At 46.7% G+C, this 27,176-nt stretch overlaps 14 protein-coding genes across 14 annotated transcripts; 8 read left to right on the plus strand and 6 right to left on the minus strand.

The window, feature by feature from the left end:
- Positions 1 to 671: 671 nt before the first annotated feature.
- N7481_007473 (uncharacterized protein) lies at positions 672 to 1,609 on the plus strand (the record flags this gene model as incomplete). The annotated part of the gene is made up of 2 exons (XM_057266692.1): positions 672 to 1,423; positions 1,492 to 1,609. 2 exons carry the CDS (start codon positions 672 to 674, stop codon positions 1,607 to 1,609), a joined length of 870 nt encoding a protein of 289 aa, XP_057120893.1.
- Positions 1,610 to 1,962: 353 nt separating this feature from the next.
- On the plus strand, positions 1,963 to 2,740 carry N7481_007474 (alpha/beta hydrolase; the record flags this gene model as incomplete). Its single annotated transcript, XM_057266693.1, has 2 exons — positions 1,963 to 1,984; positions 2,040 to 2,740. 2 exons carry the CDS (start codon positions 1,963 to 1,965, stop codon positions 2,738 to 2,740), a joined length of 723 nt encoding a protein of 240 aa, XP_057120894.1.
- A 67-nt stretch (positions 2,741 to 2,807) lies between these two features.
- N7481_007475 (MFS transporter) lies at positions 2,808 to 4,374 on the minus strand (the record flags this gene model as incomplete). Its single annotated transcript, XM_057266694.1, has 3 exons — positions 2,808 to 3,403; positions 3,476 to 4,175; positions 4,249 to 4,374. 3 exons carry the CDS (start codon positions 4,372 to 4,374, stop codon positions 2,808 to 2,810), a joined length of 1,422 nt encoding a protein of 473 aa, XP_057120895.1.
- An 890-nt stretch (positions 4,375 to 5,264) lies between these two features.
- N7481_007476 (fungal specific transcription factor domain-containing protein) lies at positions 5,265 to 6,857 on the plus strand (the record flags this gene model as incomplete). The annotated part of the gene is made up of 3 exons (XM_057266695.1): positions 5,265 to 5,292; positions 5,355 to 5,884; positions 5,958 to 6,857. 3 exons carry the CDS (start codon positions 5,265 to 5,267, stop codon positions 6,855 to 6,857), a joined length of 1,458 nt encoding a protein of 485 aa, XP_057120896.1.
- Positions 6,858 to 7,156: 299 nt separating this feature from the next.
- Positions 7,157 to 7,817, plus strand: N7481_007477 (uncharacterized protein; the record flags this gene model as incomplete). Its single annotated transcript, XM_057266696.1, has 2 exons — positions 7,157 to 7,409; positions 7,495 to 7,817. 2 exons carry the CDS (start codon positions 7,157 to 7,159, stop codon positions 7,815 to 7,817), a joined length of 576 nt encoding a protein of 191 aa, XP_057120897.1.
- A 999-nt stretch (positions 7,818 to 8,816) lies between these two features.
- On the minus strand, positions 8,817 to 9,205 carry N7481_007478 (uncharacterized protein; the record flags this gene model as incomplete). The annotated part of the gene is made up of 2 exons (XM_057266697.1): positions 8,817 to 8,964; positions 9,138 to 9,205. 2 exons carry the CDS (start codon positions 9,203 to 9,205, stop codon positions 8,817 to 8,819), a joined length of 216 nt encoding a protein of 71 aa, XP_057120898.1.
- A 1,843-nt stretch (positions 9,206 to 11,048) lies between these two features.
- Positions 11,049 to 11,921, minus strand: N7481_007479 (reverse transcriptase; the record flags this gene model as incomplete). Its single annotated transcript, XM_057266698.1, has 1 exon — positions 11,049 to 11,921. The coding sequence occupies one exon, from the start codon at positions 11,919 to 11,921 to the stop codon at positions 11,049 to 11,051; it is 873 nt and encodes a 290-aa protein (XP_057120899.1).
- Positions 11,922 to 13,207: 1,286 nt separating this feature from the next.
- N7481_007480 (tetratricopeptide repeat protein) lies at positions 13,208 to 13,528 on the plus strand (the record flags this gene model as incomplete). The annotated part of the gene is made up of 1 exon (XM_057266699.1): positions 13,208 to 13,528. The coding sequence occupies one exon, from the start codon at positions 13,208 to 13,210 to the stop codon at positions 13,526 to 13,528; it is 321 nt and encodes a 106-aa protein (XP_057120900.1).
- Positions 13,529 to 15,176: 1,648 nt separating this feature from the next.
- On the plus strand, positions 15,177 to 16,958 carry N7481_007481 (cytochrome P450; the record flags this gene model as incomplete). Its single annotated transcript, XM_057266700.1, has 6 exons — positions 15,177 to 15,257; positions 15,318 to 15,459; positions 15,535 to 15,920; positions 15,976 to 16,547; positions 16,644 to 16,720; positions 16,783 to 16,958. The coding sequence occupies 6 exons, from the start codon at positions 15,177 to 15,179 to the stop codon at positions 16,956 to 16,958; spliced, it is 1,434 nt and encodes a 477-aa protein (XP_057120901.1).
- A 744-nt stretch (positions 16,959 to 17,702) lies between these two features.
- N7481_007482 (putative MFS drug efflux transporter) lies at positions 17,703 to 19,346 on the minus strand (the record flags this gene model as incomplete). The annotated part of the gene is made up of 1 exon (XM_057266701.1): positions 17,703 to 19,346. One exon carries the CDS (start codon positions 19,344 to 19,346, stop codon positions 17,703 to 17,705), a length of 1,644 nt encoding a protein of 547 aa, XP_057120902.1.
- Positions 19,347 to 19,872: 526 nt separating this feature from the next.
- N7481_007483 (60S ribosomal uL16 domain-containing protein) lies at positions 19,873 to 20,732 on the plus strand (the record flags this gene model as incomplete). Its single annotated transcript, XM_057266702.1, has 3 exons — positions 19,873 to 19,962; positions 20,037 to 20,212; positions 20,276 to 20,732. The coding sequence occupies 3 exons, from the start codon at positions 19,873 to 19,875 to the stop codon at positions 20,730 to 20,732; spliced, it is 723 nt and encodes a 240-aa protein (XP_057120903.1).
- A 497-nt stretch (positions 20,733 to 21,229) lies between these two features.
- Positions 21,230 to 22,646, minus strand: N7481_007484 (O-methyltransferase; the record flags this gene model as incomplete). Its single annotated transcript, XM_057266703.1, has 4 exons — positions 21,230 to 21,573; positions 21,638 to 22,095; positions 22,158 to 22,411; positions 22,464 to 22,646. 4 exons carry the CDS (start codon positions 22,644 to 22,646, stop codon positions 21,230 to 21,232), a joined length of 1,239 nt encoding a protein of 412 aa, XP_057120904.1.
- A 1,648-nt stretch (positions 22,647 to 24,294) lies between these two features.
- Positions 24,295 to 25,527, plus strand: N7481_007485 (Ribosomal protein L10e/L16; the record flags this gene model as incomplete). The annotated part of the gene is made up of 1 exon (XM_057266704.1): positions 24,295 to 25,527. The coding sequence occupies one exon, from the start codon at positions 24,295 to 24,297 to the stop codon at positions 25,525 to 25,527; it is 1,233 nt and encodes a 410-aa protein (XP_057120905.1).
- Positions 25,528 to 25,847: 320 nt separating this feature from the next.
- Positions 25,848 to 26,578, minus strand: N7481_007486 (uncharacterized protein; the record flags this gene model as incomplete). Its single annotated transcript, XM_057266705.1, has 2 exons — positions 25,848 to 26,083; positions 26,146 to 26,578. The coding sequence occupies 2 exons, from the start codon at positions 26,576 to 26,578 to the stop codon at positions 25,848 to 25,850; spliced, it is 669 nt and encodes a 222-aa protein (XP_057120906.1).
- Positions 26,579 to 27,176: the final 598 nt, after the last annotated feature.

The following is a 27,176-nucleotide window of genomic DNA, read 5'->3' on the forward strand; positions in this document are numbered from 1 at the left end:
TTCTCTCTCTGTCTAGAATGTAGCTTGAAGCGGGTGAGTCTGCTCGGTCATGAAGCGGATCGTGTGTTCCCGCAATGTAAGTAGTGTGCTTGATGCTCCGTTTCCTTTGCCCGCGAAAAGAAGTCTTCTTCTTCCCGCATCCCCATTCTGTCCAGAAACTGTGTGCGCGACATTGGTCGTAATCACCTATTCTCGCAGGGCGTATCAACCTCCAATTTTGTCTTCTCGAACCAAGGGTACCTTAAGGTAGGGTTGAAACTTGCACTTAAGATAAGGTTATAGTAGCTGTATTTGTTATGGACACACCATTCGCAGATTCATACACCCGCTCTAAACCCGATCAGGAAAGATACCAACAACGTCCATCATGATTTGGCCCACGCTCCTCTTGCACTCTTCCTCGCCCTTTCGCCTGTACCGCAGGAGCATCTTTATCGGATGAACTGATGATCGGCTACATCCACAGTGTCTATGATGTTCGCTGAGTTCAAAAACTCGACTTAAGTCACCAATTGAGCTGTGCACGGCCCATGCGTGCATGCATGACATCATCAGCCAATTGCACTGCCAACTTTTCTCTTCCTCCAACTCACAGTTCACAGTTCCCACGCCATCTCACCCATTCACCTATCGCAGAAATCGCGAACAACATCGAATCGCACTTTCCCCCGATGTCAGAAAAACTCAAGGATGCCGTGCTCGCCGAGGCCGGTAGCGCCCGGAAAGCCTCTGAGGAGGTAGCGAAAGCCGGCGCCTATCTCTACCCATTCAAGGTAATTCATTCCATACCTCAGCAGCAGACAATCAACGCAGAATTCGCTGATCCAAACGTATGGAACCATAGGGCGTCTTTTACTTTATCACCCACAAAGATCTCTGGGGTCCCTTCATGTCCCGTGCGGGCAGGACCATCAGTCTCAGGAATGGGAATAACGACGTTCATGTTCGTCTTCACCTATTTGCCTCAAATGACGATCATGGCCTTCACCAGTGGTCCCTTGGCCGCTGTTTCCGCCGCTCTTCTGGTTCTGAGCGAAAGTTCTACGATCACGAATTTACTTTCGCGATCGTTTCTTGTCGAAGATGCCCTCATGGATACCTTTGATGGAACTCTTATTGCCCGCGGCCAGGAACCTCTTGTTGCCGAAGGACGTCAAATCAAGCCTCGCTCGAGTGGGAATGCCATTGCGAGATTGGGGAAGGTCTTCACCAAGCCTTTATCCAAGTTGAAGCCCCAGGCCATAGTACGATCGTTGATTCTCCTACCCCTGAATCTTATCCCCGTGGTTGGAACATTGCTGTATATCGCCCTTCAAGGGAAAAGGATCGGCCCATCACTACATGCGCGGTACTTCCAGCTGAAGGGGTGGAACGGATCTCAGTCCGATGAATGGGTTAAGCGGAATCGGGGTGCTTATACTGGGTATGGATACCCCCCCCCCCCCAACTCCCAACTTATTCGATTGGCCATTACTGACTACTAGCGTGCAGACTTGGAATCTCAGCTTTTGCCTTGGAGATGATTCCCTTCGCCTCTATTGCCTTTTCATTTACCAACACCGTTGGAGCTGCGCTCTATGCTGCGGATTTGGAGGACGCGACCAAATAACTGTCCAGTTTGCAGCTCACCTGAACATCAACCAGTGGTCGCTCAATATCAACTTGCGCTAAGCCTATTTCCCCTATGTCAGTTGAGCATAGCCTGGGGGGTGACTATTTAATCGGGTAAGGTTGATGTTGAGCGACCCACCGGTTATTGTCAACCTGAGCTGGAAGCTAAACGATCCTAGTCTAGCGCTTGGTCCGTGATACGGGTTTCGCCAATGCTTGCCTCGTCCACTCTTTTGAGTATAGACGGCTCTTGGCAGCAGATTTGCCTATTTATGATGCCCCTCTACTGAATATCACACTGTCTGTCTCTGTCACTAAACCCACCTGCGTGACTACGCGTAATGATTCACAATGAAAATTCTAATGCTCCATGGTGAGACACGAAAACGCACAAGAATAAAATCAAGCAAAATAACACAAATGTTCAGGCTCCCGACAATCCGGCGAGCTCTTTCGAGCCAAAATTCAACGCCTTGAAAAACTTACTCGACAAGCCCTTGGTCTTTCTCCGTCGCAAAATGTCGATTTCATTTATCCCACCGCTCCTTTCCCTTTGGAGTCTGCGGGCAATAACTCCGATCTGCGCAGTCGGCATGGTTCATGGACATGGTTCAATACCGAGTCAATAGACGGCATTTATCCCGGCTTTGATACAACTTTAGACTGCATTTCCTCCATTCTGACGAGTTCGGGGCCATTTGATGGCATCATTGGCTTCAGTCAAGGGGCAGCTTTGGCGATCATGATCGCCTCGCTCCTTGAAGATAATAGGAAAGATTCCTTTGATCGCCTGCAATTGAAAGGGGGCATCCCTCCTCCTATCACGTTTTCTGCGCCCCATTATCCTCCGTTGAAGTTTGTTGTCTGCATCTCTGGCTACGCCGCTTCCCACTCAACGTATCGAGCTTTCTACGACCCTCCAATCGAAACCTCCATTTTGCACGTCCTCGGAAGTATGGATACTATAGTGGATGAAGACACATCGCTGAAGCTTATTCAATGTTGTGAGGACCCTGAGAATACAATAACGCCGGCAGTCCTGCGGCACCCAGGTGGACACACAGTCCCAGGTGGGAAGCGCGAACTTGTGGCGATTGCTCTTTTTATCAAGTCTAGTTGCGTTGAGTAATCCAATGATTATATCTCACGATTATATAGACAAAATGAAAGCTTCGGACCATGGCTTGCACAAACATTCATTCCTTTTCAAGCTCTTGTCGAAAGTTGCTCCTTCTCCGAATTCTCTCACCATAGCGAATGAACACAAAGGGAATGAAAGTCATAATTAGACTCAAAAAGCCCAGTAAACTGGTCCCCCAATTAACTCCAAGGCGATGGAACATGGGACTAGCAGCTAGAGGCAAGACGGCTCCAAATATAGAGCGACATGTGCTAGCAGCTGCCATGGCGCTTGCAGCGTATTTATGATAGGCGTCGATCAAATAATTAATCAAAGCCACGAATATCAGGAAGAAACCCATGCCAAACGGTATCCCGGCTAGCATCGGTACTATCCAATGGATCTCGGCAGAGGCAGTCCAGCCAAGCCAGAACAAAGCTAGCACGTACAAGGGTCCTCCAAGACATGCAAGTGGTAGCCGTTGGTATTCCTCAATAAAAGCCCATTCTGCATTTTGAGACTTTGCGCGGTAAAGAAATGAGTCGTACCATAGAAATATTATCATCCCGATTGCGGCTCCGACGGCAATGGGGAGAAATGCAAGACCGGCTATTCCGTCGCTCATTCCGTATATTCCCTGGAATATCAAGGGATATGCCTCAAAATACATGACTTTCTCGAGTTAGAAAAAATCATGTTGCATCCCCGGAAATGTTTAGATCATCGTTGGCAGAGCTCACTCACAGAAAATCGCACTTGCGTATGATAAGTACAAGCACGTCAAAGAAATGATTGGTTCGCAAAATATCATATGCACGGGTCTCGTAAAAGCCTTGACTAATATGCCCTCATCTCGCTTTTTCGGGAGATAGGCTTGCTTGAGAATTGGCGCGAATGTCTCTGGCAGATATAAGACCGGTCCGAGGGTAACGGCCGCAATAATCAGCGAGACCCAGAAAATCCACCTCCAGCCAACCTGTGCAAGAAATCCCGAGATCATCGGGGCAAATTGAGGACCTGCAGTCGTCACTGCCATTGAAAGTGCCATCATTCTCCCTCTTGCGAGCGGGGTTTGGTAGACATCAGAAAACAAACCCCCAGTGACTGCGATGGGACAAGATGCACAGATGCCGACAATAGTTCGAAAAACCAAAAATCCGGCCCAGTTCGGCGAAAACGCGCAGGCCAGTGTGAATATCGTAAATGGGATGAAAGTTGCCACCATCACCACTCGTCGGCCGTAGACCTCGCTCATGGGTCCGAAAACTAGAGGTCCCATAACGTACCCGATCAGGTATACTGACGTCGGTAGAACTTGTTGTGTTTCACTGTCGACGTTGAAGAAAGCACATATGGAACGAATGCCACCACTTGGTATCGTTGAATCAAAAACGCTGTTAAATAATGTAAGAAGGCCAACGAAGACCACGAACATTTTCTTTCTCTGTTGAGATTTTAGTGAAATGCTTCTTTTCGATTCAATTATTTTCAAAAAAGAAATGCAGCTGCTCGCCTACCTCGCTCCATTCCGTAGGATCCAATGAACTCTTTCGCTGGATAGTCTCGCTTCCTCGTTCTAGATCGTCCACGCCAGGGCTAGCTAGAATCGCTGTGACCCGATCGGCCTCGTTTGATAGAGCCATTTCCCCAGGCGCAAAATGAAACTTGAAAAAGATAATGTCGCGATATCGGCTACCCGATCTTCGCCACAATGTATTTATATGATTCTTGAATTTTTTTTTCTCCCTTCATCCATGACCCATACCTATAATCGACAGCTGCCGTCGGGGCGCGGAGAAAGGATTAGCTAGCTCCACTACGACTCCGCACACCGAGGAGGTAAAGCAACTCATACCGAGATAAGCTTTATATTGGTTGATAGTTTGTAAACTTACATCGATTCAAGATAAATCGCCGCCATTTTCACTGAAATAATAATCTTTCCCGTATATATGAGTAGGCATTGTATTTGGATTTCAATCGGCACCGTCTAACAAAAAATCCTGACACGTAATTCTGACTAGCCTTGATGTAGCGACAGGCGCCAGTTATGTGATCGGGGTCTGTGATCGGGGTCTGTGACGGGTACAAATAGAACATCTCACTCTCAGTAAAATGGTATTGAAACATTGAAAATGGGATTAGTTGAACCTAGCCAGTAAGCACTAAGTCTCGATTCTTAATCGAATACGGCCAATCAGTTATGGCCCCCAATCACGATAGTCGCCGCCGGGCACCGGAATAGGCTTAGGCGGGCTGGAATCCCCTCCAACTTCTCGCCATGACATGCCCCCTTCAGCACATTTGGAAAAAAGTGATCGGCGGAGCAGCATGAATGACAAGACTCGATTACCAGGCAAGAAACGGTGCAGAGAATTCACCGGATGCTGGCAATGCCGATCGCGTAAGGTAAAATGTGCAAAATCTCACGAGACGAATCTCCCCTGCTCAGCCTGCAAAAGACTGGGCTTGGCTTGTGATGGCTCGAGCTCTCGTCTCGTGTGGTTGGACGAAAAGAAATCGTACCGATCCAATGGGCGCCGACTTCTGCACTGCGGTTAGTTATTTGAGGTCTATTCATTACCTCCTCTGCGCGATTCTGAATTCACTAACGAGAAAACAGAGCGCACTTGGGAAGGTCATCCCCCTCTTGCTTCTGACGCGGTCGATCTTCTGATCTCTGAGTGCGATCTTGCTGAGGGCATCGGAGAACGATTTCTTACGGGTGCCAGCCAAAATCCTTTCTCTGTATTCCCCGTAAGAGTCGAAAGCATCTTGTCCAATGGGGGTAGGAACATAAATCATGCTACGAACGAAGACCGACTTCTCTTCCACCACTATGTGGACCATGTTGCGTCCATCATGGTGCCTTTTGAAAACCCCCATGGGCCCTCTAATCCCTGGAAGGTGTTTTATCCATCAGTCTCCATTCGCTATTTACTCCCCGGGGAAAAGGCTTTGTACCATGCCATTATTGCCCATTCTGCTTTCAACATGGCCAATTTAGGCCCTGACAATGCTACATCGATGCGATTACGCTCGGCTACGAAACACTATAACATGTCAATCCAATACGTGAACGAAAGCATTGGGTCTGTCAATAGGGACTCTGCAAGTACGCTTGCTGCAATTATGACGTTGATGATGGCTGAGGTAAGTCTTTTCGAGGAATTTCTCGGGCAATAATGCCGGCCAATATGGGGCATTTGCTAAAATTGGTCTAAAGGTATACAGCGGCCAATCGGAGAAATGGAAGCATCATCTTCGGGGGGCATGGGCGCTCCTCCTTGGCCCGCATAGTTTTGAGTCCTGGGATGAATCTCCATTTACACGTTTCTCGATTCAGAGTTTACTCATTGTGAGAATCATCAGTGGCACCGCTTTGGGAGGTGCTGAGAGTTGTTCGCGTGAACTTGGCTTGCAGCATGCATCATCATATCGAAATGTCGACACTGTACATCCCTGTAACTCCAGAGATCTCGCATATACCTCGTCGATTTTGTCAACCCCGGAATTTGGATTCACCATTGGGGCGCAAAAGTCTTTACTTGAGTGCATATCATCTATAACAGACGCCAAGCACAAAATGCGGTCGGGCATGACTTCCGATGACCCTTTCGACATTGATCTAACTATCTCTCGTGTGTTAAGCTGTCTGAAAGATATTCGCATGCAGCTGGAAGGAAATAATATCGCGGAAATTCCAGAAAATAGTTCCCTGACTCAGAACCTGGCGCGGTACCAGCTGAGCGCATTCCTATATGCCACATATATCTATCTCTACCGATCACTCTTGGATGTGCGCCCACGCCGAGTTGCTAAATATGTGGAATTGGTATTCGTCAATACTCATGCCTTTTATTCTGAAAGCAAGGGAAATTTCTCTCTATGGCCAGCGTTTATCGCTGCAGTGGAGGCTTATACGGAATACGACATTGGCTTGGCCACAGAATGGCTTGAACAATCCAGCAATTTCGGGCTTGGGAACAGACGGAAAATCAAACAAATTGTCGAAAATGTGTGGATACGAAGGGACCTTCTGCAGTTGGAAACAAATATGGACAAGGGTCTTATAGCAATAGATTGGAGGGAAATCGGTCTCGATACGGATATCCTGTTAGTTTGAATCAGAAAATTTGACCCTTTAATCTCTTTCATCGGGATTTCAATGCAGGGTCTGTGCGATCTGCGGGGGATCGCACATTAAGGCTTACTTCGTTCGTACGGTTCTCAGTACTCCGCAATGGGGTAAATGGTAAATGGGGGGGGGGGACCACTTTAAAGTTTCGCGACCCCATTCCGCCTGAGTCATCAATCCATCCCTTGGTAAGCCACCCTGTTTCGATTCATGACGCACTGAATGCTCCACCAGGAACCTCAAAATTCGCTCGACTTTCGAGTCTGCCTTACACAACAGCTATTCAAATGCCTGCAGCCCCAATGATATGGGTTAATGGGTATCCAGGCTCGGGCAAATTCACGGTCTGCGAAGTGATAAGACAGCTTGTGCCAGACGGAGCCATAATCCTAGATTCTCATAAGCTCATCGACCCCGTCGAGGTCAAGTTTCCGCGACTACATCCCGATTATCTAAAAGAGCGACATATTTATCGCCAAGCCATATTCAAACAGCAAGTATTCAATGAAGACACGCTCTCTAAGCTAGTCGTGTTCACGGGTGAGTTCCAATCGCGCGTGCTCCTATGCTACGAGATTATATACATCAGTTTCCTATGAGCCTACTAGACTAACTTCTTGCTCAGACTTTCAAGCGAATAATAATCTTGGTCGAGATGTGGCAACCGAGTATAAAATAGCTGCTCTAGAATCAGGCAGGCCGTTTCTGCCGGTCTACCTGGTCTGCGACGTCAAAACGAATCTCAAGCGTGTCAACACTATCGAGCGAATTGATAGTGGGACGAAGAAGTTAACGAATGTCGAATTGGTCCGAGAGATTCGCGAGAAATACGACCTTTTTCGCTTCGACGATTGTCCGGGGCTCACACTCGACTCGACAGGGGCATCACCGCTCGAGATTGCCTCAAAGATCCTTGATTTTGTCGACAATAGCCGGCGTTCTTTTTAACTTCTGGAGCTATGATATTTTTTCTATTCGTCACCTTGTTCATGAGCATATGGGGCATTTTGAGCTTTTGTTTTACGGAATTTTGGCAAGACTTGATTGGAGTTCGGCGTTGGATAAGCATGCATGAGCAACACTTCACCTTCTGTCAGCCTGATTGCATATTATTTGATAATAAAATAAATTCTTCTAGTTTGATGAAGACAGTCCTGGAAAATCGGGTAACAGTGAATCCGGTCACTAAGGCAATTTACCCTGGCCCCGCTACTAATAGCTACCAGAGCCTCTGCAATTAAAAAGGTCCCGGTTGGTGGAAGAATTGGCTGCCATCTCGGTTAAACTTGGGCGATTTTGCCCATTGTCTCCGTCCGAGAGCTCTGTGTGCATTCTAAATTATCTGTATTTGGAAATTTATTAGGAATGATTTGCCTAGACGGACCGAGCACCCTTAAAGCTAGGAGAAAGGTCGGGGCGATAGTAAAATGGCGCCCCACTTTTAAAACCTCGGGAGCGGGGCAGTAACTGAATGCCCCGACTTGGGGGGGTGGTTAGCAACTTGAAAACAGTGTCTAGCATGCAAATGGGTATATTTTTACACGGGAAGGTATTCGATAAGGGGACATTTTAGCAGATGTGTGCTAAATCTTCTTTTTCTGATTTTTCGAAAATACGTTGTCGGTAAATAAACTGAGTTGTGAAGGGTGTTGCCAATAGGTTTATGCACCAAGAAATATATAATCAAACACAAATTAGAAAAATCCCACCGAGTGCACTGGTATCTTCAAAATTCACCAAGTATGCTCAAAATATGCTCCGAAATATGACAAATCACTAATATGCTATTCATGAAGCGTGGGGTGTCTACAGAAGAGATATATCGAGATCTGGGAATGTTCCTCTCAACCCTTTATGAAATGTGTTCATAATGCCAAATTCCGCCCAGCAAACATCAACCACCCCCAAGTGGTCGAGCAGTAACTCGACTATCTCATCTTCCTTGGTCTAGTGGTCATGATTTCCGCTTGTCATTAACACCGATAAGCGCGGGAGACCGGGGTTCGATTCCCCGAGGGAGAGTTTCTTTTTGCTTTTTGTTTTCACCTTCAGCTGGCAGAGCTTCTCTTGATCCTCCTTGTTGACCTCCTCCAGTCTAGCTCGGAGAGCGAGATTAGACTGGAAAGAAGCTACTATATGGCCTGGAGAGAAATGGCTGTCATGTTTATTAGCTTCGGAATGGTTTGATCGCCAGAAAGGTCGCATGGCTGTGATCGTGGCATGATGGGAGTGAGAGACTTAACCGATCTGGGAGTCTGAGCCACGCACTTGGAGCAAAATGGACACAGCTCAGACTCGTCGATACTCTGCATCTCCAATGGGAGCGGGCCTGACATTGTGCTGGAGATTGTTTTAGCATTCAAGCACAAGTAGACGGGCTAGCACCATGACCAATGCAGCCTTTTTGTGAAATCAATGGATGGAATGAAAGGCAATCCAGCCTGCAGAGAACGCGACAGAATAATCCAGCCGTTTGATACAACAACGGAAGCTCGCAGGTAGTTGGTGGGAACGCGCATCACGTACAAGTGTTACTCACGGGGATGAAGACTTCCTGGGATTCATTGGTGTAAATTGGAATTGGTTGGACTGGGTGGACTCACAAGTAAGAAAAGCGAGAAGAGTTGGTGGTGAAGATTAGGTAGTTTGCAAAGTGTGGGAAGAAAGAGAAGTTCTAACAGGATGAGGGTATGCAAATGGGCGTGTTTGCAGGTGGCCATGAGCCGGACGAGGCTGACTTTGAGGAGGGATCGTTGTTTCCTGGGCCTCCTTCCTAATATGCTCATTTCTACCCTAGAATATTCTGGGAGTTTTCAAAGGAACTTGATATCACGTGCCAGTAGACCTCTTGTACTAGTTCAACCTAAGGTCTAGTTGACGCAAATTCGTATCAATATAATTTTAGTACTGAACCTGAATAGAGGTGGAAGAATGGCGGAACAGGATTAAATCAGGCATGGTACTAGTATATAGTGATATCTATAAAGTCTTGAAGAAGATCCAAACTTGGGAGATTGCACATCGCTCAGGTGACAAATGTAGAGAAGGGGCATGGGTTGATGCGGATTCAGACCCATACCAGATGGCCACAAGGGGAGTTATTAATTGACGGCACTCGAAGCCCTTTGCATATACACATAACCAGCCTTTGATTTGTGTATTGACTCGACGGAGAGAGTTAGAAAGTGATGGGTAATTCTGATAATATTGTGCCAGCTGGTTTTAAAAATGGAGTACATTGGTAGAGTTAGTGCTATGAAAACAGACAGTTTGGACAATGGAAATGATTTATCCTATGTAGAATGCCCATTCAAAGCTTTGCTTGTAGAAGCTGATTCTGTATCGAAGACAAGGGGGTCCCTATGGCACGTGTGCTCCTAAATTTAAACGGCCTCCTTGGGCTTGAGATCTGACTGATGGTTATTATAGATAAACTGATCATTATACTTGATAGAATATTGACTATTTAGGAGTTCTGTGATTATAACTATCTGCTTCTGTACCTGGTAGGTCTCTATAGTAGTACTAGTACTAGGATACTACTGTAGTAGGTGATAACAGATACTATATATATTAGAAAAGAAGGCTAGCCGATAATAACTAGAATCTCTGTTGTGACTTTACTCTTAGGCTCTAGAGAACAGACCCCCAACTAGCCAGATTAGGATATAAAAGAAAAAAGAAAAACTATATAATAAGATAAAACTATAAGATAAAATAAGATAAAGGTATATATAAAAATAAAAAGCAGCTTTTATCTAGGGAATATCCAGATAGTAGGATTTGGGGTTGCGATCAAGAAGCAGCCGCCTCGGTATCAGAAACTAAAAATAAAGACTTTCTCCGTTATATTAGGCACCAGAGCAGAACAAAATCTATGCTCTGGAGAGCTAGCGGTAATAGCATACGTATTAAGTATGCTTATAGGATTGAAGTAATACAGAATTACACTGCTTATAAGCAACAAAGCAGCGTTACTCTAGCTATAGAACCCTCAACAACAGTCAGGCTAGGAATAAGTCTACTAAATACATAAATTAATTAGAAGGCTATAGGGAACAGAAACCAGATCTCTATCCCTTAGATCCCTACCGGCGAGGAACCGAGGAGACCTCTTATAATAAATCCCAGGTTTTGGTCTTCCCCTAATCGTGTTTATTATCTAAAAAAGCCCCGGAATTATCGCTGAGGTGTCAAGGCCTCCTTCTTCAAAGCTCTGGGTACTCCGAAATTGCGGTATGTAGTCTCGTCTACATAATCAGCTGGTTTGCAAACCCCATGCGGCTTCTCTTCATCACCACCACATTTTTTTGTGAGCATGCTTCTACAACTACCGTTGATTTTAAAGTAACTGATAGCACTAAAACGTTGATCGAACTGAATGAACAGGTTGTGGAATGAGCGCCTGATTGTCAGTTCGAAGAACAGGGGAAACGGATGTGTTGAAAGAGCAATCCAGACTTCAGCTAACTTAAACACCACTTTGACCGCGTAGAAGATGCCAATGAGTTCTGCTACATTAACCGACCAACTATCCATCGGTCCCACCTGGATTTGTTGAGACTCCATCACCTCATCGTCGTCATTGAGTGCGACGATGGCAGCCCCCAGATAACCCTCGCGACCGGAGGCGTCCGAGTAGATAGCAATATTAGATATGTTCCTCACAATCTCTGCTCGTTCTCTCGCTGTTTCCCGGTCGTGATCGAGCTCGATCTCCGTAAAGGCGTCCGACCGCCACGGGAGCAACGGGCGAGGGTCAATCATTTCCAGTGCGTTGAGCCTGTCGACATCCATAGTCTTTAAGGCTTCCGCAATGGGGAAGCGGGCGTATGATCCCACATTGTTCTTACGATTCCGGGCTCTTGACAGGGCATCCCAAATGGGGTTGTCACGAGGTAGAGTGTATAGTCTCGCTATAGTGCGTTGTGCTCGATAGCGAAGGCTGAGGTGCGTGGGAAGTATATGCGCTTCAACCTCTAATATTGTGGTTGCTACCGTCCTGAACGACGACAAGATCCTGATTAACACGGTTCTCTGGACTGTGTTCATGTTGCGAAGGTGAACCTTGTCCCGGAGCGGATCATGTCAGACCGTCGATGCGTGGTCTACTATAGGCGCGATACATGCTATGTTTTTCTCGATGGCGTTGGAGCTGGCATTTTTACAACGCCGAATGATACAGTATCTAGATCCATACAGTAAACAAAGAGGCTATTGTGGTTTTGAGTAAATAAAAGATGTGCAATCGATCTGAAACACGTGCAAGACATATCTCCAATATCAAGTCACGTAGGCGGCACCCACCATTGTCGTGAAAATACAGGCATGCATTTTACCATTGATGGAGGTGATTTTTGCCAACTCACGAGCTCATCCTTCGTGTTGTATTGGGTGTGGCCAACAATCTGATGCACGTAGCCTCGCTTCTCTTTCGCATCACAAGCTCAATCGTATTCGTATCCAACATTTACCGATGGCACAGCCAAAATTCTTCCTAACCCGACTCTCTAGAAATCCTTGGCAAGAGTCATCAGCTCACCCATATAGAATTCGTCCTTTTCCGAGCTGCGGAAAAAGATGTTCCTGCCAAGAAATGGTTCCGCTTCAAGTGTAACCATCCCTCCCCAGCATGAATAGACTTGTATCGGAAATAACTGGTCCCACCGTGTCTTACTATCCGGATGATCGAAGAACATATCGTCCCCGAGCCAGTATACACCATCATGTGTGACCTCGAAAAAAAGATTTCCCGACATAGAGCGAGATACCCAGATATCATAGAACGAACCGCCACTACCATTCCAATCGAATGCGCAGATCATCGTCGCCGTCTGTAAGGAGTGTTGATGCAGCAGCTTTAAGATATCTTCAAGGCAGAGCACGACATCATTAATGAATATAATCTTCGATTTTGTTCAGCCATATGGTCCATTTATTGTCTCGGGAAAAAGGTTCCAGGGCGGGGTTGCATAAAGTTGCTAATGCAGTGATGCGGTTTTCGCCGTCAGCTTTTGGTGAGACATAGCTCCACGAGAGGAAATATCGGATTCCCTGAGCCGCAAGATCTTGCTTTAGGTCGGCAAGAACCGCGTATACCATCCGTCGATCGACCCTCTACAATTGATAATGCACAGTTTTCTGGCCCCAAGAAGCGCATTGTCTGGATAATTGATCCTAGGAGGGGAATCATAACATGAAGGGCTTGATAAAAGTCTAGCGCGAAGAAATATTGCACTTTCGGTTGAGACATAGACGTAGGGCGCGAATTATCGTAACGAGAATGGATATGCGAAGAGCAGTCAAGCTTCGCTGTAGGATTCATATTGTGTTGCATAATGTACCAGCGAGCACTGGTAGGCTACGAGAAGGCTATCGGTCCAGATTATATGTCCACTCTTAGTACAGTCAACAATTCTGGGACTCTCTATCTTTATCAGGGGAGGCTGAAAGAAGCAGAGGAGATGTATCAGCGAGCACTGGCTGGCATAGAGAAGGTTCTCGGTCCTGATCATACGTCCACTCTTGATACAGTCAACAACTTTGGGAATTTTTACTTAGATCAAGGGAAGCTGCAAGATACCGGCGAGCACTGGCAGGCAAAGATAAGGCTCTCGGTCCTGATCATATTTCTACTCTTGATACAGTTCGCACTGTAAAGATTCCCAAGGTTGTTGACTGTATCAAGAGTGGACGTATGATCAGGACCGAGAACCTTCTCTATGCCAGCCAGTGCTCGCTGATACATCTCCTCTGCCTCTTGCAGCTTCCCCTGAAATACACGCCTCATTTTACGGAGCCCCTCAGTTCAATGCGGGCTGCTCAATAAATGATGTGCGCTAAGGCGTTGGCGGTGGGGCCAGGAAAGACTTTCTCAGTGTAAGTTGGTCAAGGCGATTTCGAGAGTGACTGTATGAGCGTTTTTATAAGTTTCACGGAATGATCTCAAATAATATTAGTCATAATGGCGTAAGCCATGCTAAATAGTTCATTTTACAGTCGGCCAACTGAGCAAGTAAAGGGTGCCACCCATAATAAAGACGGTTGGCACTCTCCTGCCTCCTAGGACTATGGTCAAGCCACTCTACAGCCACCTTTTGATAGAATGACAACTTCCGACTCCAATAACTCTGTCAGCCATAACTGGAGCTATTCCCTTTGGGCATACTGGGATCCAGCAAAAATTTGTAAGTCGCCAGTCATCATCATTGAGAACATCGGCTCAGAATGTCCCCAATAGGCTGTTGTGCATGTCTCTTTCCATTGTATTTTTGGCAAAACATATTCGCGATTCAATGGAGAGCAGAAATAAAATTTTGATGTAACATCAAGAACCGTAAGCCCCCTCAATTCCAGAAGTGTTACTAATACAGTACCCCTAGTGTTGCTTATTTTGATACTTGGGACTTGCGCGATACACTGGTTACCACTTATGCTGCAACGAAGTAAATTAAGAAGGACTTTTATATCAAAGGTTCAGCCTGTGGAGACTGCGTGCCCTCTGCCTGCTGCACATGCTGTGCTTTGGTGCAAAATGATAAACAGTCTCGAATCCAGAGAAGTACTTCTGCAGAATACACTTCACCAACCGGGATGGCATACTAAGAATATTTGAAACTATCTATACTTTGTGTTCCATCACTCACCAATATTCAGTCTTATTGACGTCCGTTCCAAGGCCAAATCATGAAAGTACGTGCTGGCCAACACAATTCCGAAAACGACTTTGTCCTATTGAATGCACGCCGCTTTCTAAAAGGTATGGTGATCACTCTGGCAGCGAATGAGGGCAGGCCAAAATGAACACAAACATTTCCCACTAATACGACGGAAAATCATTCAATTTGTCAGCGTGACACTATATTTAGTTTTATTACATCCTAGGATGTGACAGATTTCTAAAGGTCATTCAGATGTGGTGTAGTTCGGCTTGTTGGCTGCAGGGATTAATGCTGTTCATCAAAGCGCTCTTCGAAGTTGGGATTGAGTTATCCCGAGGTCAGTGCGTAACTACCAGCTTGAACCACTTGAGACAAGAAATCCAAACGCTATGAGTGATGAGGCAAAAATCGGACCTCGAGAGCGGTGTTCCACTTCAAAACCTCCGCGGCAGGATCGCGTCGGCAACAGTCGGACTGCGAGTTGCTGACATGCAGGGTTGCACTGCAGACAGCCTGAATGCAGACCCCGCACGCAAACTTGAAGGATCTTGACTATTTATATACTAGTATGATAGTAAATAACAAACTTTCTAGAGCAAAATACTGCAGTTACAAATCTAAGGGGAAAAAAATCGGATCATTCAAAATGCTGAACCGAATTAATCCCAACTTGTCTGTCGGCAACGCTTTCGTCCTTCTGCTATCTTTGACGGCAATAATATTCCTTGTATGTTTTCTACACTCCAAGGAGCGCATAAAACGCCAAGATTAACATTTTATCATCCAGAGATTTATTTATCAAGTTTTAAGTAACCCTCTCAACAGGCTTCCCGGGCCTAGATCTGCCAAGTGGACCAATTTGCTTCACAACTATTACTCCCTGAAGGGTCAACTTCCTGACTATGTCCATTCTTTGCATGAAAAATATGGTAATGGAAATTCGAAACTATCCAAAACTGAGTATATGTTTTCCGGTCGGTCAATCACTGACTGATGAACGACAGGCCCTATCGTACGGGTCAGCCCGACTCGAGTTGACATCTGCGACGCGTATGCAGTAAAAGAGATCCACAAGACAAACACCAAATACTACAAGACAGAGTTTTACCAGCGGCTAACCGCGATGGAAACTGACAACTTGTTCAGCACTGCCGACTCACATTTCCATGCCGCTCGTCGTCGACTCCTTGCATCGCCAATTGCCGACTCTGCACTATCCCATCATCTGCCTCAGATTTCTAATCGAGTTAATTATACCATTGAACGCATCTCAGAGGAGATGATGGACCGAGGTGCTGCAGATATTTTCAAATGGTGGTTATTTATGGCGACCGACATCATCGGCGAGTTGAGTTTTGGAGAATCTTTCAAAATGCTCGAGGCAGGCACAGTGAGTTGAGCTTCACTAGTCAAATTCTTCATTAAGAGAAGTGTTGACTTTTTAGCCGACTCAATATTCCAGAGATCTAGCGATGCTCGCCGGGATCCAACCTATCCGAACAATCTTCCCGACCCTCGTCAAACTTGGGGCTTACCTACCACTTCCTCTCTTCAAATCGACAGCGGCAGCTGGAATGCGGATCGGATTCTACGCGTACCAGTCGATTCAGCGATATAAGACACACCTCGAAGAGAACCCAGAGAACCCCAAGCCAACCCTATTCACAAAGATCTTTGACACCGAGAAGAGTGGTCTCAGCATGGAAGACATCCTATACGAGGCGCAGGGCTATATTATTGCCGGTAGCGATACCACGGCTGTCACTTTGACTTATCTTATTTTTTCTGTCTGCCAGAATCCTCAGATACAAGCAAAACTGGTTGAAGAGTTGTCTGATTTACCTGAACCAGTAACAGACAAAGATCTTCGCAATCTGCCTTATCTGGGTAATGTTATAAGTGAAGCTCTGCGCCTCTACACTGCTATCCCCTTTGGCCTACCTCGGGCTGTTCCACCAGAGGGTGCAAACTTCTGTGGTTATTTTATTCCTAGTGGTGTGACCGTATCTACACAGTCGTATAGCCTCCATCGGGACCCTGCGATCTTTCCGGAACCAGAAAGGCAAGGCACCTGCAACGAGACAGATGATTCAAATCGCTGATTGTGAGATAGATTCATGCCCGAGCGCTGGCAAAATACAACTAAGTCAATGAAAGATATGTCAATGCCATTTGGTGGCGGTTCGCGAGGTAGGTTTTGCTTCGATGTCAACTCATCGCTCAAGGTGAGATTGCTGATATAATGTTCACAGTCTGCATTGGAATACATCTTGCCCGTATCGAACTTCGTCTCGCTACTGCTTTGTTCTTCCGCCGATTTCCCGAGGCTCGCATTTCCAAAAAGGAGGGGATGAGTAGAGAAGATATGCTTATGAAGTGCTTTTTCCTCATGACTCCGAAGGGTCACCGGTGTCTGATTGAGGCCTAACGAGGGTCCTATATTCAAGGCCGGCTTCATTGAATCGGGTTGTGGGGGACTAAGGAATGCATTCTACCGAGGCTATAGCCTTAGGCCCACATTTGTTTGCCATTCCACACCCCTTTCTATGGCTTCGCTTCTGCTCTTTCCCATGTTTTATCACATCGATGCGGTATAAAAGGAGTGCCCATACTAGTACTAGATAGACATATATATAGGGTAGTGAGAGAATTCCCACTCCCCAAATTCATACTAGTATTTTCTTGGATTTCCATCCGCTTAGCCTCACTACATTCAGCTTGAACTCACATCAAAATTCCGAGAAATTGAATCTAAGAAAAATAATTAAATTTTAAGATACCTAGAAAACGCCGAAGTCGCAGGCTTCTGATGTTGCTCGGTAAGCTGGTGGCGCCAATCGTCTCTATCCTTACTACTAATCATCAAATCAAGCTCTCTCGGTGATTTATTGCTGACACCCGTCTATGAAATAAATCATTCCAGTTCTTGAATCTATGAAAAAGGTGTAATATCAAATTAATGACCTGCCTATCTACCACGAGTTGTATTATTATATTAAAATATCTTCATAAATGAGTAAAGAAATTTCATGAAATCCACTTCGTCCTCGTCATCTTCTAATTGTGTATCGTTATTTCACAAATATTGCCAAGTTTTGTTATGAAAATTCACCCTTTTTCCAAGGTTTCTTCAACCTATCCCGCGTCATCCACCATCGGATAAAAACGTAGTCTATGCAGCAGCACCAGGCTGTAAAAACAGACGTTCACGCTTCATTGCCAGACCAAGCAATAGAGTCAGGGCACCAGCAACAATAACGAGGATGTATGTCTCACCCATCGCGTCCACAATGGCCGATTCAATCTTGACTTTCTCCGCGGCGGGCAAAGACGAGACGAGGGTAGAGGTACCAGAAATCACAGTCTCAACTTCCTGAAGGGATATGTTGGGCAGAAGGTGAATGATACTCCTTTGGGACTCGTTCAAAAACACGCTGTTGGCAATCGCCAAAGCGATAGTAGTGCCAACGACCTGGGCACAGGTGATGAATCCAGAAGCACTAGCCACCATATCAAGGGCGACAGAAGCTTGAGCAACCGAAAACGAGGCTTGGAGATACATTCCAGTTCCCAAGCCGGTAAGGACACTGTATCCATAAATATGAGCAGTGCTTGTGTCAACACCGACAGTATAAAACAGGGCGCCGCCGGTGAGCACGAGAGCGCCTCCAACTGTGTACCACGGCATGTATAGACCGTATGCAGACATAACTCCGCCGTTGACACAGATCATGACAATGCAAGGAATTATGAAAGGCAGTAGACGAACACCGGCGTCAAGCGCACCATCGCCTCGGGTGAACTGGAAGAAGAGTGGAACGAAGTAGACGGGGACGAAACAAGCTGTACCGGCTGCGGCTGTGCAGGCGAAGAGGATGAGCATTGTCCGGGACCTGAAGAATTCTACTGGCACGATTCGTCGGGTAGTGGTAGTACCAATAGTGAAGGCCTGCTGGAACCCAAGCAAAATGAATAGCACGCCCGAGCAGACGAATAAACCGATGATCTTCCCACTTCCCCAGGCCCAGGTCAAGCCACCAAAAGAGATAGCCATGATACCAGATAGGAAAGCACCTAGGTTGAGAATGCTACCTAGCCAATCGATCTCTCGGAGCCGGGTGGTGAGAGGAGCTCCCTTTCGGGGATCGATATTCGGGATGAGAAAGAGGTAGACCGGTGCACAGACCGCTCCAATCAACAGGTTTATGTAGAAAGCCCAGCGCCAGCCGACAGAGCTCTGACTGAATCCTCCTCCCACAATTGGGCCGAGGACCATACCGAGACCCCATGTCATACCAGTGCTTGCTACATACATTGGTCGCTCTTGTAGTGTGGTGGTGGCTGCCAGAAGTGTGATCACACCGCAGTATAGTCCAGACCCACCGATACCACAAAGAACTCGACCCACAATGAGGGCATCCATATTAGGTGCCGATCCGCAAACCGCAGATCCGACCTCGAAGATCGCGACGCTGATGATGTAGGTCCATTTTGTGTTGAATTGGAAGAAAATTTTACCCCAAAGAAGCACAGTTGCAGAAGCACTCATGACTAGTCCAACACTTATCCATGATAGCTTGTTGACAGATTCAAAGTCTCGGACGATCTCAGCCTGAATGTTTGCAGTGATAGTGTTGTCCAGTGCAAAGAGGAAGGTCGAGCTCAGAATCGCCAACACAACAGCAATCCACTTCCATCCTTGAATGTCGCGCGGAGGAAGCTCGGGATCGTTGGTCACATTTCCGTCGGCTGTGACATCGACGGCGTTGTGGGTTTTTTCGACGTCGCTCGAGGACATGTCACTGTGGTTCTCCATTGGTGCTGATTGCGATGGAAACCAAGGGCCAATTGGAACAGAAGTGTTGGAATGAAAGTAAGGTTGATGACTTTTCTTCGAGTGAGAAATTCAGCATATATAATTAGAAGCAAACAAAGGATTTAATTTTTCCACAGAGAAATTTTACCAAGCAGAGGAAATCTTACTAATTGTTGGCGTAATATGTCAGCTAGAACGGTCTGCTAAACATCCGAACCAGCGCTTATCGGGCCTACTCATATTTTCTGTGGACACAAACAATGTAACATGTATGAGATCAGCCAGTAACGGAACCTAACAAAGACCCAATGACCAATCAAGGGCAGACAGGTGACGGGCCGATCTTGCGGGTAGATCTTGCGGGGAGATATTTAAGCCGCCTTCGGAGACCGAAGCAATGTGGGGGCGGAAAGGGGCGCATACACGGACCCCGTCGGACCCCGTCCTTCAATGCCCGAATCGGGAGAACTCAGCTCCTCTGTGTATTCTTATTTAAGGCTTAGGCTGATTCGTTGGCTTTCCTAAGTTGTTCCCTCTATATCTGACGGTTTTCTCGTTAAGGCTCAAAAAGATGGCGCGCAGACCTGCCCGATGCTATCGTTACTGCAAAAACAAGGTTAGAGCTTACTCTGGCTGATGCCTCCGCGCAAATAAAATTGAAAAATCGTATTAATGATATTTACTATATAGCCTTACCCTAAGTCACGCTTTAACCGTGGTGTCCCGGATGGTAAGATTCGTATCTTTGATCTGGGACGGAAGAAAGCTTCTGTGGACGACTTCCCATGCGCCGTGCACTTGGTGTCCAACGAATACGAACAGCTGAGCTCAGAAGCTTTAGAAGCTGCGCGTATATGTGCCAATAAGTGAGTCAGCTGAACTTCCTCAATTTATTATCATTAAAGACTAAATTACGTTCTTTTCTATAGATATCTTGTCAAAGTTGCAGGCAAAGAGACTTTCCACATGCGCGTCCGAGTGCACCCTCACCATGTAATCCGAATCAATAAGATGCTGAGTGTCGCCGGTGCAGACCGTCTCCAAACCGGGATGCGAGGCGCATTCGGTAAGCCAGCTGGCAAAGTGGCTCGTGTAAAGGTGGGCCAGATTCTGCTTTCCGTCCGAACTGTCGATCGCCATCGAGCAACTGCAGTGGAGGCGCTACGCCGCTCGATGTATAAGTTCCCCGGTCGGCAAAAAGTTGTTGTTAGCAAACTATGGGGCTTTACTCCTTTACCACGAGCTGAATATTTAAGCTTGAAAGATGAAGGCTTGTTGCGGAATGATGGCTCATACGTCCAATTCTGTCGGCGAAAAGGAGAGGTGGCAGAGAATTTGAAGAGGTTCCCACACGCATATAGTTCCCCTACAGAGATTTCTATATGAGGAAGGCCTGCTGACCAATTATCTTGTATCAATATGACTTTGTTCGTGGATGATTAAATATAGTATACAAATCAATGGCAGTCATTTGCTTTTCATTATAGAATTCTGAGCTCATCCGAAGAATTAATTTAATACAAACACAATGGGGTCGTGTAGAATGCTTGCAAGAGCTGAGGTACACATATGAGCTAGGTACATAATGCATATGTGCATGTTTTCATTTATCGATAGGGCACATAGCACATGGCACAGGCCACCTAGGCCTGCATGGTATGCAAAATCAAACTCTAGTAAATGGACATAACTCTAATTAACTGATATCTTTTCGTGGTGCATACCGAAGGAGGAGTTACTTTAATATTCTGTGTGCGAGAAGAGCCAACTTATGTCGGAGGCAAGGACTGTTTAGTCTACCTAGTATGAGTGACAACATATTGTGCACTCATTTCATAATTGAAAACTAACTTCTAGTAGATTGGTCTAAGTCTACTCGAGGTCTATTCGTTAGGAACGACCACAGTAGCGTCATCCGCCAGCTCAGCCTCAATAAGACTTTCAGTACCAATCTCGAACTTCCAGATCTTCACCAGCTTCAGTCCAGCTAAGGGAAGCAAGTACCGCCATTTGTGCTCAGTGCGCTCTTCAGCGGCCACGACTGTCATCATGAGCAAGTCCATCGAGGTTCCCAAACGATGGGCCTTTTCATCTGGAATCACGATCTCATTTATCAGTAGTTTACTGTACCCACGCTTCATTGAGGACGCAACCGCGCGAAGAATGTCGACGCATGCTGCGTCGGGCCAGCCGTGGAGGACCGAATGGAAGTAGTATGCTCGTGCGGCTGACTTTGATGTTAGCGTTCCTTCTCTCTATCCTTATATCGTACTTGCGAGATATGATCTTACCTTTGATTGGGTTTTCCTTGAAGAAATCATGACCCGTTGCCTCGAGCCCCTCAGGAAGCTGACCAGCCTGCTCAATCACAGAAGGCAGATCCTGCAGGATCATTCGTCCGGGAAGATCACCGTACCGCTTCTGGAATATTACCAAGTCGTGACCCTTGCCACCGCCAACATCGACCAGCAAAACGGCGTCTTTCTCGGTGCTGGCTCCTTTGCCAAGAATCTCACGGACGGGGAAATGGCCCTCATCCAGCCAGCGAGGCCGGTCGGTCGCATATAATCCCATGAAGTTATTGAACTGCTGCGCCTGCTCAGGATGCTTGGCAAGATACTCAAAGAAAGTCAACTTGGTGTGGTGACCAAGTTGGAAGGGGGTGCTGGTGATGCTGGAGGGGTTGGCGTATTTGGTTTCAGCTAGGAATTGGGGGGTAGCTGTGAATGACGGGAGCATGATATCGTGACTGCAAAGTCTATTAAAACCGATGGAACGTTTTGAAATAGAAAAGACAAAGATTAGATTCACCAGAAGAAGAAGCCATCACGATGGCTGAGGTTCAACAGCGAAGTTGACAAAAGTGTATGCTCATAAGTGCCCGGCGTAATCTCATGGATCAAGTCACTAGCTGCCATATTCTTAAGAATACGACCTAAGAGAGTTTCATCGGTACCAACTGCGGCGGCGAGCTGTTTCACCGTCTTAGGTGCGCTGCCATCTTGTCCTAACACATCGAAAAGGTTGAGGTTGACTGCAATGCGGACTGACATGTAGAGTATAGGCTCGAATTGGAATTTAGTGCATGATTACGTTTCAATGGACTGACCAACTCACCTGGATGACAATCAGGCGGTAGATTGACTCCATAGGGGTCTCCAGCTCTGAGCACAAGCTCTGCGCAAGGTCAAATAGCTGGCGCCGCTCATCGGCGACATTCACGTCCAGAACTTGGCTTTTGCTCACTAGTTCCTGGAGCCAATACTGGGCTCGTGATGAAGAGTCACCGAGGGATCCCATTTTGTTTGATAAGTATGTAAGCGAATTGCTATATGAATTGGACAGCTTGAGATCTTCAGTGTGGCTCGTCCTTGTTTCACGGAATGGTTGTCGGTATTTAACATCCCTCGCCTTCTTTCTATCGATTGATCTGTTAAACTCATTAACACGTTTCCCGGGGGTTCTACTGTAGGTAAGCCCAGTATCCTTTTCCAGTGGTTGTAGATGCCGGGATAAGAGGCTCAATGTAACCCCCCGAACGCATCCCGAACATCTATTCCCCGAGCACCCATTCACCAAGCCATGCCCATGCATCGGCAATTTAATTCAATCGGGGAAGATGGCGACATTTCCTGGGGACGAACCCCGCGGTCGCAATCCTTCGTTTTCATACATGCAGCTCGAACCCGAGGGTTCGGGTTCCGACGTGCGTTCTTGAGCCGTTCTCGTTATCTTTTGGACATTCCTCCACCGAGCTATTTTAGTGCGAATTATTCAGTCCACAAGTGGCAAGGTTGCATAAACGTGTCGGGGAATCTGATTGACTAATTACTGCACATGCTTTACCTTTGCGGGGTGGTTGCGGTGCGAGCCGATCATTGTCAGCCACATACATACCAGCCTTACGTTATCTGAATGGTGTTATGCATGAACTAGGCGTCCACATATCTCCACTGCAGCCAATTAATTTATCAGTGGCAGATAGGGGCCATGGACGGTCCGAAGTTCTAGACGGAGCCATTTCCTATCCCGATTCGTCTTCAAATAGTGTGGCCTTACATTAGCGCACGACGGAGCGTCGCGAGCGTTGGGGGCCAATAATCCGTCATGCGGTATGGTAATGGATCAATACGAGCACTTAGTCCTGTCTGCGCTTTTGCTTTTTCACGATCGAGCTAAAAAGAAATAAGAGGAAGCAAAATAGCAGAAATCTTGTCAAGAGAGAGAGAGAGAGAGTGGCAAAGCAATGAGAAAATAGGGGTTACAAAAACGCAGCTTACCGCAGCTACTACTACACTGTGGCGTCCAGGCTGGATAAGAACTAGATTCCTCGTCGAATAGAATTCCATTGTTTTGTCAAGCTGATTCAGAACCAGACTGCCTTTATAGGTTTAGATCCGGCCAAAACTAATCAATTGCCTCAAAATACATGGCCACTGACTTGGCTGAGGATTAGTTTCTTTCACGTTGCAAACGCCCAAAATGAAAAGTCAGACGCTTTGACCAGAATATTAAACAAGCACCCCCCCCCTCCAGGCCGCCCCTCCCTCTCCACTGCCCCCCCCGGAGCCCAGACAAAGAACAAAGAATCACATGCCTATCGCACCTCCGACATTTGAAATCACGGTATCACATTCACTCTATCTCCATCTCTAAGGGATACAGGGCCAATTTCAGGTGGTGTGTCATTCAACATTCCATCTTGCCAATGTCTCGCATGAAAGATCACCTGCAGATACATGGCGCAAATCAGAATCAGAATAAAATGTCCAACAAGAGATCCCAGCCGCGGCTCGAATTTCGAGCCTCGTGTGACCCCTGTGCAGCATCCAAAGTACGCTGTACAAAGGAGCAGCATGGATGTTCACGCTGTGTTCAAAATAGCCTCGAATGTGTGTATGGCCGGTCGCGACGAAAGGGTAAACCACCTTCCAACAAATTCAACATCATGCAATCACCTCCTAGCAAATCTCGATTGACCCCACCCGCCCTCTTTTTTCCGCAAACCGGTCCTGTGGCTCCAGCTACTTCGTCATCATGGGCTACCGCCCAACACCCCAGTCATCACCAGTCTAACTACAACTACAACTGCGCATGGTCTCGGACACCTATGTTCCCAACGCCTGGTGAACAGGATCAAACACTTGATAATGTTACTAGTATAATCACGGAATGGGAAAGGCGGACACCAAACAGCCTGACTCCTCATCAGTCGATACCAGACGAAAACTCTGCGCCACAGCTGCCAACGAACTCAGAATATACTATGTCATGGCATAATCATTCGAGCGCGGATTCCATGGTGACCGATAACTGCGACTTCGACTCCCTCCCGAGGAAGAATTTTGCGGAAGACCACGCCCATTCAGAGTATGATGATGGAGGGGGCGATGACGACGAAAGCGATGAAGAGCTAGAGGAGCTTGAGGACGTGAAGGAGGATCAGCATGAACCATGCATTACAATGGCATGCCGGCTTCTTTCGTCTCTGTCCCAATTTGTACGCTGTGACTGTGAAAATGGATACACGCGCAACAACGGCAGTGTATCCAATTCTGGCGACCAGCGTAAACCTCTCACCCCAGGAGAAGAAGCCCCTCCAAGCCACAGTATCTTTCGCTTGACCCAATCAGCCACGGATAATGTATCTCGATTGCTGAATTGCACAGGAATTGCCTGCACCCAGGATGCGTCCACGCTTCTGGTGCTAGGTGCAGTTCTTTTCAAAATCCTCACTTGGTACCGGGCTCTGTATCAATCCGAAATTGACAGGCAGCTTTCGTCAGTCTCCTTGCGGGCACAACCGGGCGCTAACCCCACTCGCCCGCCAGTCAAATCCAATCATTCGACCAGTAGCCGGTCGAGCAATCGGCTTGACCTGCCACGACAGGTCGGTGGGACAGTAGATTCATTGTATGCCGTCCCATTGACCATCCCGCTGAGCATTGGGAACTTTGACCTCCCGCATGCTACAGAAAGGAAGATGAAGGCTCAGTTGTTGCTGTGCCAATTGCAATCTTTACACCAGGTATGCCAGAATCTTGATCGACGGGTCCAGGGTGCAGAGCATATGCGGGGAGAGAAGAAAGCGTGCGAAGGGTCCAGCGCGCAGCTCCTAGAGCAAGTGGCCGAATTGCGACGTATCTTGACAGTGGTATGTACGCAGGCGCCAACAGAATAGAAGACTTTTGCAACTCAATGGATGCATTTCTTTATAGTTATACAGGATGAATTAGATGAGAGAAATGAGAGCAAAAAAACACACTTATGAATCGAAATATTGCCTGTCAAATACTCAAAATTTTCTCTATCCAAGCGACTAGTAAATTGTGATGCAGTATGCCAATCTAACAAATATATTATTCAATCGCTGGAATAAATAAGCTGCAGAGAAGATACCGAGTTTTTGAACGACTTGTCAATTTCATCGCGACCTGTAGTATGTATCGTGAAGGGGCCAACCATAAGTTGAACACAAAAGGTTGGATCATGGGCAGGTGATTAATTCGACAAAGAAGATCGATACGTGTCTCTGATAATCCCAGCAAGCTGAACAACGTCTTTCTTATACCATGGCATGGCATGATGATAATCCATATCCCATTGAATGGAAGAGCCTTCTGTGAACCAAGTGGCCAACTGCTTCCGTCCACTACTGAGATGCCTGTCCTTCAACCCATGAACATGTATAGTTGGAGATGATATTCGCTCATCGTGTTGATAAGAAGTGCTCAAAGCTACAGAGAAGATTTAACATCGTTATCATTATGGGGGGCGATACATAGTAGAAGCAACTCACCCGAGCCGGCCTTCGGCTGCATAGGAGATCCACTGCCCATACAGAGAACCCCAAATACCAGGCTACCAATACTCGAGATTTCTTGAGACATCGGGGGATCTTGGTGAGATTGGCGCCGCTGCTGATCAAGTAGCAGACCGCTGACGACCCTTGTACCCTGGCTAAAACCCAATGCACCCACCCAATTCCACTCTTCGCCGTTCTTTCCGGTCTCAGCAATCATCATGTTCCATACTCTCTCAATTCCATCCTCACCAGTTGAATCGTCAAATCCATTGGCGTCCTCGATACCGGTTAACCATGTTTTATACGGCCCGTAACTTTTGAATGCAGGTAAAATATCCGGACCAGGTCCGCAAGTGAATGGTGCTTCGAAGTAGACAAACTCAAATTCATGCTGTAGCTCGCGTTGTATATTTCGGCATTGTACCATGTTGATTCTAGCATTAGATCCACCGCCATGAAAACATGCTATGCGAGGGAGAGACATGGAATAGCTCAAGAATAGTGCTTTCTCACTCTGTTGGCACGGATGACGGTTACAATATCCCAACTTATATTGATTTTCTACATATGTCACAACCTTATATGAATAGGGCCTGGCACGCAAACCTGCTTCGGAGTCCGAGTCGGGAAGGCAAGGCTGCTCACATTTCGGGGCTTTCTCGGGTCATCAATACTAGACCGTTTTTCAAGAATACCGATTTTCCTTCAACTGTAGTGGATCCCCTCTACTGATGGTATTATTATGCGACATTAATACGCAACAACCATGCATCAGGTCTAGACCTATATCGGTATCATTCGGTGGTGAGATTTTGTGTTCTAGAGGCTTCTCAGTGCGCCTACACACGAATTGCCCGGAGAAAGGGCCATCATGGCAAGGCTTACTAGTTTCTACCAAATATTCCCCGCGATAGGTATAAAAAGATGATCTCCGAGCATGGCAGCTTCTAAAAGGCACGCTAGTAACTCATATACATATATCTATGAAGACATACCCAGGTGATAAAGATTGATGGTAGATCCTC

The sequence above is a fragment of the Penicillium waksmanii genome (assembly GCF_028829765.1).
Source record: "Penicillium waksmanii strain IBT 27052 chromosome Unknown utg000007l:1.0-4314555.0:1.0-4317578.0, whole genome shotgun sequence".
Classification (NCBI taxonomy): Eukaryota; Fungi; Ascomycota; class Eurotiomycetes; order Eurotiales; family Aspergillaceae; genus Penicillium; species Penicillium waksmanii.